This window comes from Gigantopelta aegis, chromosome 10 (genome assembly GCF_016097555.1).
Source record: "Gigantopelta aegis isolate Gae_Host chromosome 10, Gae_host_genome, whole genome shotgun sequence".
NCBI classification, from domain to species: Eukaryota; Metazoa; Mollusca; class Gastropoda; order Neomphalida; family Peltospiridae; genus Gigantopelta; species Gigantopelta aegis.
Genome location: NC_054708.1, coordinates 54,153,378 through 54,168,276, shown reverse-complemented (window position 1 = coordinate 54,168,276; position 14,899 = coordinate 54,153,378). Strand labels below are relative to the sequence as shown.

General features: G+C 41.0%; 2 protein-coding genes across 2 annotated transcripts; both read right to left on the bottom strand.

The window, feature by feature from the left end:
• Positions 1 to 11,222: 11,222 nt before the first annotated feature.
• LOC121383692 (uncharacterized protein F54H12.2-like) lies at positions 11,223 to 12,503 on the bottom strand. Its single transcript, XM_041513786.1, has one exon. The coding sequence runs from the start codon at positions 12,501 to 12,503 to the stop codon at positions 11,223 to 11,225; it is 1,281 nt and encodes a 426-aa protein (XP_041369720.1).
• Positions 12,504 to 14,054: 1,551 nt separating this feature from the next.
• LOC121383691 lies at positions 14,055 to 14,612 on the bottom strand. Its single transcript, XM_041513784.1, has one exon. The coding sequence runs from the start codon at positions 14,610 to 14,612 to the stop codon at positions 14,055 to 14,057; it is 558 nt and encodes a 185-aa protein (XP_041369718.1).
• Between the last annotated feature and the right edge of the window lie 287 nt (positions 14,613 to 14,899).

Below are 14,899 nucleotides of genomic sequence, written 5' to 3'. Positions count from 1 at the left end.
AAATAGGCTTATGCTGCGCATCGCATACGCCAAGTCTTGCATTTTAGACATTGAATATCTTTATGTTTGGCATGCATAGCAACTACCAAAGGGATTATTACAGAGTTAAATCCCATCAAAAATGTTGTTTTGAAATATAAGGTTACAACCTTCCACTGCGTAACAAATACATTTACTGGTAGAACAATACATTTTAAAGTGGGACCTACGAAAGTCACACTTCAATAGGTACATAACTATACCTATCATTTGTGGTGGAAGACAACAAATGGTGTACCTGCTATATTTAGCCTAGGGAAATCCTTATCATTGGATAATAGTATGTTGTCTGTTTTTTTGTTTTTTTAATGACGTAAAAATGATGTGAGGGATCGATTAATTTAAATATTATGGCAAAAATGAAACTGTAGTTTGAACTTTGACACATTATGTTTAAGTTGAAACATTTTATCAGTGGCGATAATTGCATCACCAGGTTAAATTAAAACCCAGAAATGTGTCACCCGTGCACGCAAAATATTGTGTACATTTAAAACAGACGAATCACATTATAATTTTAAATATAAACACTTACCACCGAACGAATCCAACACACAGCAAATCCCACACATGGAGGAAGTATTTGTCTAAGAAACAGATGTCTTGACGGCTTGAAATATTATACGCCTATTTAGTGCGTTAACCTTTGTAAACACAGCACTGTGAACATCTGGTCGTCCCTGTGAAGCCACAACAAATAATCGCTCAGCACAGTGTACCGGAGTACAGATACAAAAGTTCCATTTTTACATTAATAATTCTTACTACAAGAAGAAGAAAAAATTATATACTTACAATAATTTCTCTTTCTCCTTTTTCCTTGTTTCATCTATATTTCAGTATTTGTATGTAATCAGTCGAATTCTGTAGGCATAATTGAAGTATGCAAATGTAACCAGGTTATAGTTATTACTGGAAATCATGCTGCATACACCAATTACCCTACTGTTTGTTTTTTTTGTTTTTTTAGTAGGATTTTTTTTTTTCTTTTAATTTTTATTTTATTAGTGTTTCAATTGTTCTTTTCATATCTAACAAATCCTTTATAAAGTCATCGGGGGTTATCGTTTGGTCCCTGGAACAAAAGAAAAAGAAATAGTTTTTCAAATCTGATGCAGTAGATCTCAAAATGTTAATATTCCTGAAAATTTCAGCTTAATATATATGTAATAATCACACGATACTCAATTTAATACCATTTTTAATGAATATGTTATAAAATCATGTCTAGACATTGTAGTGGTATATAGAGAGCACATCCCCTCACCCACTTCCTCCTCCTTAATGTCAGATTTACTCTGACGTCCCTGTGACAAATATCATCCAGTGTGACAAATATCATCCACTGGACATTAATTTCTTAATTATATAACAAGCAACAAAAACAAAACAGCACGGTTTTAAAAGAACAGTAAGGTAGTGTGTTTTCAGTAAACATACTTACATATCAGTGTTCTGGGGATTTAAAAACGCCTCAGTACATGGAATGTGACGGTAGTGGGGTGGTGGTGGCGGCGGTAGTGGAGGCGGTGGCGGTGGCGGTAGTAGTAGTAGTAGCGACAGTGGAGGTGGCGACGGTATTGGGGATGGTGGAGGTGGTGGCGGTAGTAGTAGCGGCAGTGGTGGCTGTCACAGCATAAAAGTCGTCACTGGAAATACACAAAAATTACATAAAAATACAAGCATTGATCAAAGCCGTGTATATTGTATCAATAACCTGTTGAACGTCGGTGTGAAACTTAAAAACATAACAATCCGAATTTACCCAAATGGATCTCGGCTAAAAAGTCTTGTACGATCGTACCAAAAGTGAATTATAATTTTTAAAATCTTACCTCCACTGGTCGAGCAGCTGCTCGAGATCAAACTGATCAACTCTGAAAAAAGAAATAAGTTTTAACGTGACTGGGATTTTAAACTGAACTTTAGATATAAAATTAATTTGGAACCAAACATTACTGGTTTTAAAACGATAAACGATGAAATATATTTAACTAAATGTATGTTTACCAAAAATAAAATTAAAATAAATTATGAAAACAGTAAAGTTACTCACGCATTATCGCTGAAGCAGTCCATGGTTATTAGTAATGTGTTACAAAAACGTGAAATTTATACCCCCACCGTTGACCCGATTTGTCCTCCTAACCCAGAGATCCTGTCCTTCTATGAACTAGAAACCTCCAAACTTCCTGCAAAAATTACCAAACGAGAAAAAATTTCCATAATTTTGGCGCCAATTTTTTGTTACCATCAATGCATTTTCTCTCACACAATAGCAATTACGATGAGGAGGACAAATACATTATAAATAAAATATGAACTTCTTGTAAAACTATAGTACACTGTAATAATATTATTAAAACATTATTTACTAAAACATAACCACAATTTTAGTAAAGGACTTAGTAGGGATCACTCAAAAAAAAAGTAAAAACAAAGTATGGAATTACATTGTTTAATAAATAAGTTACACAATCTACCGAAACAACAACCCCGTCTCTTGATATTAAAATTTGGAAAATGATATATTTTTTGCGTGCATTAGTTTGCGATGCTGAACAAAGAATGACAAGAAATATTAAGAAATGAATGCAAACCATATAATAAATTAAATATAGTTTAAACTATACACTGAAGACTATTGAAGTGGTGCCCACACATGAGGTGGAATTTTCTTAAAATCATAGACACGCCTCTGTAGTGTTTCAAGGTGTAATATATGGGACTAATTTTTAGGTCATTCTCCTCCATGTGAACTAATTCCGTTTTGATTTTCTTCCGTGGAATCGACGCAACGATTTTCGAGTTAATTTTTTCTGTCGATCCGCAGCCAAAAATAATCGTCTGCGTGTGAACTCTGACCTCCCGCCAGCTGTGAATCTCTACCGACTCAGTACGGCTGTGTTTCTGTGGCACTGTTATAATTGGTCAACTGTTTTGGTGTGAAATTGAGCCAGCGTGAAACATTATGTAATATGCTGCGTTTGTACATCGTTAAACATTTCACATAATTGGAGCGAGGGCATTCGCGCTAAGCTGCATAGGATTATAGACTGAAAAAAGGTCGCTGCTTACACGTAACGTTAAAGAGCATATATCGTCTTTTGGCGTACTTACAGGGAACATCAAATTAATAGTTTACAAGCAAGGGACAATTCACTTTTAGATTTATTAAAAATAAATGTTAAAATGTATACAGCAACCACAACAACGAATAGCGTTATAACATAATAGGAATATAACACAATCGTAATATATATATATATATATATATATATATATATAACAGGGGTGGAAAAATACCATTGCCCGACTCCCGTGTACAGTAATATTTCATGGTCGGACAACAAATATTGGTACGCCAGCTTGCCCGTGGGCAAGTAAGTGATTTTTAAATTTAAATTTTTGTTTTGTTTTATATAAATACTTACCTTAAGCTAGGAAAAATTCTGTGGCTCACCTATATTTATGTCTTAAAATACTGTTAACTAGTAAAGTGAATAACTTACTCAACAAAACAACGAACGATCGATAACATGTTTTAATTAGTTATGTGCAACGCCTATCAATAGTGTTAGAGTAGTCTCCCTTGTTAAAATCGATTGAAAAAAAAAGGGACCTTGGTAAATGAGACAATATTAGCAAATAATAAAAAAATTATGACAAAAATCGGAAACGTAAATTCGTACCGAGTTGGAAGGAACAGTTTCCGTGGGTCATTTACGATCACGAGGCTAACGTCATGACATGTTCTGTTTGCTGTAAATTCCCGAGCGTTAATGCAAAAAATCTGCAAATTAGTTGAGCTGATGTTCGTAATGAGCCCGTGCACAGCTATGTATGCGAGAGAACGTTCTCCAATATGAACTTAGTCAAGACAAACCACAGGACTGTTCTAAACCAAGAGACACTTGAAAACACTCTGACAGTAATGGCACATGGACCCAAGACACTGAGAGATTTCTGCCCTAGAGTTGCTATAAGGGAGTGGCCTAGCCGGATTCAAAGTGCCCAGGGTACACGCCATATCCTGTCTTTAGAATCTGATACGGCTGAAGGTGGACCAGAAACTTCAACAAAACCAGTGGATTAAAGTAAACAAATAAAAATCAGAAAAGTTTCTTGTTATTCACTTAAAAATTCAACATTCATCACATAAAAAAGTATTGTATAATTCAGGGCAAGTACATTTATAGTTTTTACTTGCCCGAGGACAAGTACATTTATAAAATAATTTTCCACCCCTGATTATATATATATATATATATAACAAAGGGAGAGGGTGTGATTACCGACATCGATGTCGTGAAAGTTACGCTCAAAGGCTAGTAGGTACTTGTATTATTTTTTAGATGGATCCCTTCACAATCAATACCATGGTAGATTCCTTCACAAACAGCGACGACTTGCTTGCCTGGGCTAAGCAATATGGGCTGGAAAACGACGAACACGTGAATTTAAAACTCGTAGACCTACTATGTCAGGGAATTAAACAATCTGAAGAAGCCTCTGCAATGGAACAATCGGAAGAAACCACTACATTGGAGACTCCTGCTGGTACCGAGGTTGAAGAATTATGGTCTCCCTTAACACCTGATGAATACGACGAACTCGTCCAACTCTGTGACGAACATTGGAATCCGTCCTATGACAAACTGGCCAGAATATGTATCAATGACGGAGAATGGCAACCAGAAGAACCTGTTGCTACCTGCAAGGAAGACAAAGGGAAAGGTCTGCCATGTTCGCTTTGCCACATCACCTTCAGAAGAATGCCCGATCTCATGAAGCACAGAATGCATTGCGAACAGAGACCATCGTCACCACTACCATCAACATCGTCAGAACCACCCGTCAAACGACAGCGTACCATCAAGCAAGTGGGTGGGACTGGGTCTGTTGCTCCAGTGGATACTGAAATACCATCCTCACCATATACCTTTACAAAGAAAAGTGCGAGAACGCACAAGAAAACGAAGGCAACTGACACCACTTATAACATAACGTTCAACGAGCAGTGGAAAGGGGAGAAGCTGAAAAAATTACACCACGATCTATATACCATGTTTGAAAATGCTTTAGAAGAAGTCACTCTCAATTTGGAAGGCAGCTACCTTGGACGGGTGATTGTTCATCATGATACCCTGAATTCGCCGATCGTCGTACCTTTACAACCACTGGCTGATCTGAATGCTGATGTCATCTTGGCTCACGTCGAAAAAGTCTTGCAAAGCCACGAAGATTTACCGTTGGATGCATCTTTCAACATTCAGGTCGGCACCATTCAAATTCCGAGAGGTGGAAGATGTGACATCAACCTAACTGATCTAACAGGGACCAACAACTCGGTGCACATGAAGAAATCACTGGTAGAAATCGTGAATGGTGGCGATTTGTGCATGCCCCGTGCGATCGGCGTTGCCTGGGCAAAAGTCAACTGCATATCAAACAAAGACGCCACTGATCAACTTGATGCTACAACACCGGAAATGACCCCAATCATTTTATATTCAATTGAGAACCAAATCTCGCCGAGAGCAGAAGACACTGGCTCTGAAGTTGTGCAAGTTGGCAGGTGTGCCCACCGACCGCCCATGCAGTTTGAATGACATTCCTGCCTTCGAGCAAGTCTTGGGATGCCAAATCCTTGTGGTGAGTGCAGAACTGGGTAATAAATTTCTACGAGTGGGCGACTAGGCGTCAGAATCACCCAAACTGTTTCTATACTTTGTAGAACAGCCACGGCTGCACTTCCACGCCACTGTGAAGATCACAGGCTTCTTCTCGGCGTCTTATTTTGGCCAACATTGCTTAAAACCATACAACAACAAATTAGACCATTCGTGCACATTAACCTGCATCGTATGCCATAGCCAGAACTGCCCTGAAACCGATGTCCAGATGTCGTGTCTCCACTGTCACGTGACCTGTCGATCGCTGGATTGCTTTTGGCGGCACAAAGAACAGAAAGAAGACAAGAAGGCACACACCATCTCTTCCAAGTGTGAGAGTTTTTGGAGATGCACCATCTGCAAAAAAATACTTAATAGAAGTGAGAGGGATCCTAAACTCCACACTTGTGGGGAATGGAAATGCCCCTGCTGCAACAGCTACGTGGAGCAAGATCATCTCTGCTACTAACCTCCCAAACAACACATTGAGGTACACACAAAATTGATTTTTTACGATTTCGAATGCCGCCAGGACGAACTGCTGCAATGCAAAGATGGTTACCTGCCCAATGGAGCCTGTCCCATTTGCCCAGAAGACAACTGTACTCATCAGTCTCGCTGTCAACATTGCCAGCAATCATGGTGCGGCAAACAGCAACACGTGCCAAACTACCTGGTGGCACAGACGGCCTGTGAAGTTTGTAAACAGGAGCCTGTCACAGAAGAATCCAAATGCCATGAATGTGAATCGAGATGTCCATCTTGCAACACATGTGACAAGAAGACAAAGCAATATGTGAAACAACCGTGTGAGAAGACCTATGGATTCCGTCAAATCATCTTCCAGGGTGATGGAGCACATATTCAGTTCTGCCAATGGCTGTTCCAAGATCACCACAAAGGTTTCACAGCCATAGCGCATAACAACAAGGCCTATGATGCATATTTCCTGCTAGAGTACATGACTGACCAGTCTATGTATCCACAAAAAATCATATACAATGGCTCCAAAATCATGTATCTGCAAGTGGAGAGGGGTCTGAACATCCAGATTATCGACAGCTTGAATTTTCTTCCTATGAAGCTGGCTGCTTTCCCCAAGGCCTTTGGTCTGACAGAACTGAAAAAGGGATATTTTCCCCATTACTTCAATACCAGGGAAAATCAGTATTATTTTGGACCGTTTCCAGACCCTCAGATGTACGGTGTCGACTATATTGGATCTAAAGAAAGACAGGAATTTCTGAAATGGAACATTGAACAACAGGGTACATTTGACTTCCAAAAGGAAATGAGGGAGTATTGTGTCTCTGACGTCACTGTCTTGCGAGAAGCCTGCCTTAAATTTCAACAACTCATGCTGGAAGCTACTGGCGAAAAACAGATAGATCTCAACACCAAAGCAGTCAGCTACATCAGTAGCATCGACCCTTTTGCCCAGTACATCACCATCGCCTCAGTGTGTATGGGCATTTTTCAGAGCACGTTTCTGAAACAACACCAGCATGCCAAACTCACGGACGGACAGAACATAACAGACTGGATGACGGTGAGAGAGGATGGATCCATCCAGGTCACACAAGATGTGTGGTTGACGGAACAAAAATTAAGAGATCGTGGGATGGCTGTAGCTGAATCTGAGGCCGTGCCCAGCCCCATTACTCAAGTTCCAAGCGAAAAGATCAGTTCAGCAAAGTCTCCATCCAGTGGTTGAAATGGTTTCAACATCAAAATCAGAACAAGTACCACATACAGCATGCTCTGAATGGCGGGGAACATCTAGTACCAGGAACTCATTACCGACTGGATGGATATTGTGCTAAAACAAATACAGCTTTTGAGTTCCATGGATGCTTGTGGCACGGCTGTCGGCAGTGTTTTCCACACGAGCGTTCTACCACAACACATCCAAGAACTAATCAGTCCATTGAAGAACTTTATGCCCTGACGTGTAGAAAGAGAGAGGTTCTGAAAACCAAGGGGTATAAAGTCATCGAGTTATGGGAACATCAATTCGACGACCTTCTGAAATCCAGCCAATAACTGTCACAGTTCATGAAGTCATTAGATCTTCAAGATCGTCTAAATCCCAGAGACTCTTTCTTTGGTGGAAGAACGAATGCAAGCAAATTGCATTACAAAGTAAAGGAAGGAGAAGAAATCAAGTATGTGCATTTTACGTCTCTGTACCCTTGGGTCAACAAGTATTGCCGGTATCCCGTGGGACATCCTGAAATCATTCACCAGGATTCAAGCCATTAGATCAATACTTTGGCATTGCCAAGGTGAAAGTGGCACCACCCAGAAAACTCTATCATCCCGTCTTACCGAACCGCTCTAATGGAAAACTCAAGTTCCCACTGTGCAGAACCTGTTCTCATCATGAAATACAGACGCCATGTCACCATTCTGGCGAAGAGAGGAGCATCATTGGAACGTGGTGCATCCCCGAAATCCTCAAAGCAGTAGAAAAAGGGTATAGAATCATCAACATCTACGAAGTTTACCATTGGCCGGAAACTACACAGTACGAGCCAGCAACATGTGAAGGTGGTCTCTTTGCTGAATATATCAACACCTTCCTTAAATTGAAACAGGAAGCCAGTGGATGGCCTGAATGGTGTTTGACTGAGGAAGATAAAGACCAGTACATCAGAAAATACCAAGAAAAAGAGGGTATTCAGCTGAAAATTGTAAAGAACCCTGGACTTCGTTCGCTGGCTAAACTGTGTCTGAACAGTTTCTGGGGGAAGTATGGTCAACGTCAGAACATGAAACAGTCTGCCTTCATTCATGAACACAATGCAGACGTTTTCTTCCAGATGTTGGCAGATCCCACCAAAGACATCATCGACTTTCACGTGCTGACAGAGTCCATTTTGCAGCTCGAATACCAACACAAATCCACCTTTGTCCCAGAATATCTGAAAACCAACGTTTTTCTGGCAACGTTCACTACCTGCTGGGCGAGACTGAAGTTATACAGTGTGCTGGATAAGCTGGGTGAAAATGTGTTGTACTACGACACGGACTCTGTCATCTTTGTGGCCAGACCTGGAAATTATCAACCCCTTCTTGGAGATTAGCACGGAGAATTGACTGATGAACTGGATGGTCAGTTCATCACCAACTTGGTCAGTGGAGGTCCCAAAAATTATGGCTACAGAACCAACAAAGGTTCAGAAGTGTGCAAAGTCCGGGGGTTTTCACTAAACTATGCCAATGCATAGCTCATTCACTTTGAAGCTATCCGTGAGATGGCACCCTGACCATGACTAACCCATCCAAAATTTCACTACAGAAAAGAAAGAGAAAGATTTATAACAAAGTGGAAGAGAAAAAGTACAAGATCGTGTACACCAAACGTGTCATTCAAGATAACTTGGACACTCTTCCTTATGGCTACTAATGTCAGTTACAACTGTTAAATCAAACTCGGTATGAATCATCAAACTTAGTGTTTATCTCCCAAAATCAAAATGGCATGAATCAGAGTCTCCACACTGTAACTTTTTTTTATCGGACTTTGTTTGGTCGCAGTTCAAATTCACTTTTGTTTATTTTTTTCATAATTAGTCCGATACATTTGTGATTTATGGAGTCAATACTCCTGTTTTCTAGGGCAGCGATTCAAAATTTTATAGGTAGTCTAAATTCTCCATGCATTATCCCACTCGCCACTCACCTCTTGGACACAAACAAGTTGTGCTTAAGGGGGGAGCTGCAAACTAATGTTTTGAATAAAAAAAACCCCACAAAACACAAAAAAAAACATAGGCATAGTTCATCAAACTTGGTATGTCCCCCAAAATCAAACTCAGTATGAAAACATCAAACTCGGTATGACACATAAACTTAGTATTAAAACATGAAACTTGGTATTTATCTCCCAAAATCAAACTCGGTATGAAACATCAAACTTGGTATTTTCTCTCCACTACATTCTCCATAAAAACATCAAATTTGGTATATCTTCTTCGAATCTTTCCGACCTCCACGTGGTGAACAAGGGTCAACAGGGACTTTTATTTCTCTGGCAAACAGGAGCGAAACATCACAAAACACATTTAAATGTTACAGGGCCATTCTCAGGGTCACAGGGCCACGCTCAGGGTCACTCTCAGGGCCACTTAGGCCACATAGGGCCACTCTCAGGGCCACATCAGGGCCACACAGGGCCACTCAGGGCCACATCAGGGCCACACTCAGGGCCACAACTGGGCCACACAGGGCCACACAGGGCCACATCAGGGCCACACAGGGCCACACTCAGGGTCACACAGGGCCACATCAGGGTCACACAGAGTCACACTCAGGGCCCCACAGGGCCACATCAGGGTCACGCAGGGTCACACAGGGCCACACAGGGTCACACTCAGGGCCACATCAGGGCTACACAGGGCCACACCAGGACCACACAGGGTCACACTCAGGGCCATATCAGGGCCACACAGGGCCACACTCAGGGTCACACAGGGCTACACAGGGCCACACAACGCCACTATAAAATAGTTATGATTTGCACAGTAGTTTAGTTTAATAGAAACATTTGTCGCTATGGGTTGTGTCAGAAAAGATTGTCCAGTTCCAGGATGTCTGGCCAAGAATTTGTTGAGATTTCCTAACCATCTGTCTCAAGTACACAATTTGGAAAACAGAGTATCGTGGTTGAGAAATGATCCATTTGAAGTGGTAAAACATGTTACCCAAGAGTGCCATTTCGTGGAGTCCGGAAGCAGTGGTGGATCCCACACGTCCTTGGTGGGAAACACAGAGTTTGGCGCCATTCAAACCTTGCTCGAGTATGTGTGTGTCAGGCCCAACAGGTGCTGGAAAGACCCAGTGGGTATACAGACTTCTGAAAAACTTGAATGGTATGTACGTCAAAGACCCTCCAAAGAAAACCATATATTGTGTGTACTAACCACTTTACGACGAGATGGGGTGTTTTTCATTTATTTCTAATTACAATCTCTGGTCTCTATACAACTACAACAATATATAAAATGGACACACATTGAGCTACATCGAGAGGCCTTAAGGGCAAAAACTATAATGTACAATGATTAAAGTAAGTTAAGACAAACTGATACACGATCATTTCATTGAGTTTAATATCTGAACAAAAATAATTTTGAATGTCTCTGAGCGAGGATCCCGTTGATTTCATCATGACATAAAACAAGGCAAAAGGTCAACACGAGTTGCTGTCGGCGTCTTGAAGCACCCTGTCATTGTAGTAGGTGCATACACTGTTTCTCTGCAGAAAGGCTCGAAATTCTCTCTGGTAATATTCTGGAGGCTTCTCAAAACTGTCAAAGAATTCTCCATGGTTAGCACTGTCTAACCATAAGGCCTGTCGTCCTTTCATTGTCGAGGATTCTGTGTTCACGACGAATCCTCGTGGAAAACGAGTCAGTCGGTACTGTGAAAGTTCATCTGCAGAATAGACTCTAACGTGTCTCGTGACCGGATCGGCGTTCAGAGCACATTCCAACTGTAAAGTGTTCATGGTTCTGCATACAAGATGTTCCTGGCTCCGTCGATTTGAAGCAGAAGGTTGTCTTCCGAGTAGATCAAACAGTTGACCGTTTCTGATAAGGCTTTTTTAAACTGTAAGTCCAGTCGTAGATTACCCCTTTTTATAAGATCCAGGTATCCGTCCTTCAAGTGGTAAGGTTCCAAGGTGAATTGATACAGAGCATAACCATTTCTAAAATCCTGTCTAGACACGTCCAGTCCTATGGATTCTCTTCCTTCGAACATACTGTTGTAGGCCGAGATGTACTGGTTGCTGCCCACATGTAGAGGTTGAGCTGGTAGCGATTCTCCATTCATGTACAAGGCAATCGTGTCCAGATCGTACATGGCAAAATTAAATGGATTTTTGGTGTAACTGCCATTCACTGCTTCGGCAGAGACCAGTGCCACCACAACTTTGTTGGGACATTTATTTTGAAACAGGTGATCCCAGGTGAAACTCAGTTGTCCCTTGGGTATGGAGGCCACTTTGATGTCACTCCTCGTGAAAGGATATTTGGCTTCAGTGTCCTGCAACATCTTGGCGTGAGCCGTGATGATGGCTGTATTGGGTCGCACTTTGCAGACTCTGAGGTATACGTCTTCGATCTTGACTTTGTAATAAGGATTATCTTCTCCTGCCATCAGATGGAAGGAAGGCCTGGTTTGGAACAGTTTGATCTGTAGATTGACGCCATTGATGAGATAACGTTTGATGTCTAAAAAGTCTTCATATAGTGGTTCTTCCATATCCACGGTGTGACTGTTAATGAGTCCCGAATTGATGCCTGTTACAGGATCTGAACTGTCTATATCATCAGACGTGTCTTTGTAGTACAGTTGGGATTGCAGGGACGATTCCTTGGCTGTGGATCTGCCATTCAACAACACTTTCAGGTAGCTCTTGTATGGATACAGATTGGTAAAGGTGGTGAAAAGTTTTCCATTGAGTGTCAGATCCACTTGAGACCACAAACTCTGAAGACATAGATTGACGGGTCCCACTTTTTCATCTTTTGTCAAGATGCTGCCATCGGCTTTGGTGGTTTTAGCTCTGACGTGTAGTTTGGTACGTTTCAGGTCGATGTAATCGATACCTTGACCATAAACGTTAAACTCCACAGGACTGTTTTCTGTGGTGATCTGAGATGTGGGTCTCGTGTCCTCATAATAGAAGTTTTCCACAGAAGTGAATGTACGTGGAAGTTCAAAGATAGAGAATTCTTCGGCATGGGCCTCTACTTCAGCTTTATTCATATAGGAAGCCATCTTATTTATTTTTACTAAAGCGATTTGTCTTCTGCTTTTTCTGATTGCTTCTGCTCGTTGTGTCTCCTTTGTGCTTTCTTGGTGAACTGACTGGTCGCTCTGTTGCTTTCCCTTTTATACTTTTCAGAAGACGTTTCTGTTCAGCTTTAGCTTGTTCCACCACTTGCTGTGTTGGGGAGACCATGACAACATTTGGTGCCGGGGGTTTGTTATGTTCCTCTTTTTCTTTTTTCCATGTGGGATCGTAGAGTTCTAGGCATCGATCCACACTGTACATGATCTGACTCTTTCCACCACATTGAATTTCGAACTGAGGCTGAAGTTTGCCTTGTGCCTGCAGCTTGTAGAAACGGATCCACTTGTCAACGTCGGGAACGTACATCTTGTACTGGTCTGACATGTTGCTCCTCTGAAGGTTCTATGTCAAATGATGATGGTTTTTGACAGACATCCTATTTATAGAGATCCTGCATATCTCCAGCAATCCGTGACCACTGACCATACGGTTTTTGCTTCCATCTGATCCAGGTGACTGTCGTTCAAAATGAAGGCTAACAAAGGGGTGTTTTGTTTCAATATGCGTTTTCTTGTTCTATTCATCACGGCAGGTGATATGAGCATTTTCATCATATTCAGATATTCATTGTTAGACTGTAAAAATCGACGTTTCTGTCCTGCTCTGACGTGAATACATCCGTCTAGCAACCCTTGAACGATCCCCACCAAGGCCAACATTTGTTCTGCATTCATATCATTCAGTAAACTCAAAGTCATATGGTAATCGTAAATATTCGTCATCAGTTTTAAATAACTGTAATGTTTTAGGATGTATTCAGCCATGTTTCAAAACCAAAAGGGATGTGGCTTTACGTGCAGTGTCACCGTCACTGGTCCCGTGATAAGTGAAGCTGGATTGCCATCTGTCTCCTGTATATAGATCTCCACGATCTGCACATCTTCCAGTCTCAGGGGTACATAATGATAGTTTGGAAATACAAAAGATCTTTCCTTTTTATTCCTCATCAAACAGATGCGTCTCAGCAAGGGCTCCTTTCTTTCTCCAACGTGTGAGCTGTAGCAGATGTTGGAACACACGTAAATGTCATGGCTGTCTGATTTTCTCAAAACTTCCAATTCTGAATGGTGATTTTGGTGGCTGCTACCACCCACTTTTTTCCGAGATGTAGTCTGTCATATAGATTTACTCTAAAAGACCAGTATGTGTTGTCGGGAAAGTAAGACGTGCTGTCTGTACTTCGAATGGTAATGGTGCTTATTTGTTTTGATCTTGGGATTTGGCAGCAAAAAACTCAAGCTACTGCTGAGTAGTGATGTCCACAAGTTAGAAGTACCTCGATCGAGAGATAAGTTGATGATATACGTAATCACCACAATGTATATGATGATGATTTGAGAGAAAAAACCTGTTTTCGATTTGGCCACACGTTTACCAAACAATGTCCAGGTATCACCTGAATGACTTCTTGACAGAGGTTGTGTCTCTACAATTTCTTCCATGATAATGAAAAGTCAAACATGTGCTGAGGTCTTTTATACTGTTTGATATCGAACAACGTCTGGTTCTTGAATCCACGAATTGTATTTCTTAGGCCAGTGAAGCCATTTGACCAACACTTCTTTCTGTTTGTTACAAGTTCTCCTCTTCACAATGTCTTGCATACTGTACAGTTGATCAGGATTCTCAGTCACCTTTTGAAGTTCAACTGCATAGAATGTCCCTTCGATGGCATCACCACCCCAGTCCTTTAATTTGTACAATTCTTTACCTTGAGACCAGTACCTTTTCTCAATGGTAAATATTTCGGCAGACCATTTCTCTTGGTATTCCCGATCAAAGGTACCCCGAAGATGACTAACTCGTACTTTATCACCTATGTTAAATGTAAATTTTATCTTTTTGTGGATTGCATTTTTAGGTTTGATCAGGTACTGAGACAGACGGACCTCTTCTTCGTTCGTTTGGTTGACACTGGCTGGTGTTTGACCTAACATTCGATGTTTGGTGTGGTTATAGCTATAGACAACTTTCTCTAGGACATCCATGTACTTGTAAGTAAAGTTGTTTAACATGTAGCGATAGAGACGCATTTTGATGGTTTTAATGACCCGTTCGGCATAACTTGCTTTGGTTTCATTGAGCGTAAACAGCTGTGTTATGCCATATGATTTCAGCAATGCTTTAACCTTATGGTTCTTATATTCTGACCCTGAATCGGACTGAAACAGTTGGGGTTTTCTGGACTCTAATTTCCAGAATTCTGTCAAAACATCTACCACGTCGTTCTCCGTTTTCGACTTGAGTGGTAGCACCCACAATTACCTGGAGAACAGGTCAATGATCATCATGAGGTATCTCACCCCATCATTGTATTTAG

Coding starts and splice junctions, on each gene's coding strand:
- LOC121383691 (XM_041513784.1), bottom strand. CDS start 14,612: ATGCGTCTCTATCGCTACATGTTAAACAACTTTACTTACAAGTACATG.
- LOC121383692 (XM_041513786.1), bottom strand. CDS start 12,503: ATGGCTTCCTATATGAATAAAGCTGAAGTAGAGGCCCATGCCGAAGAA.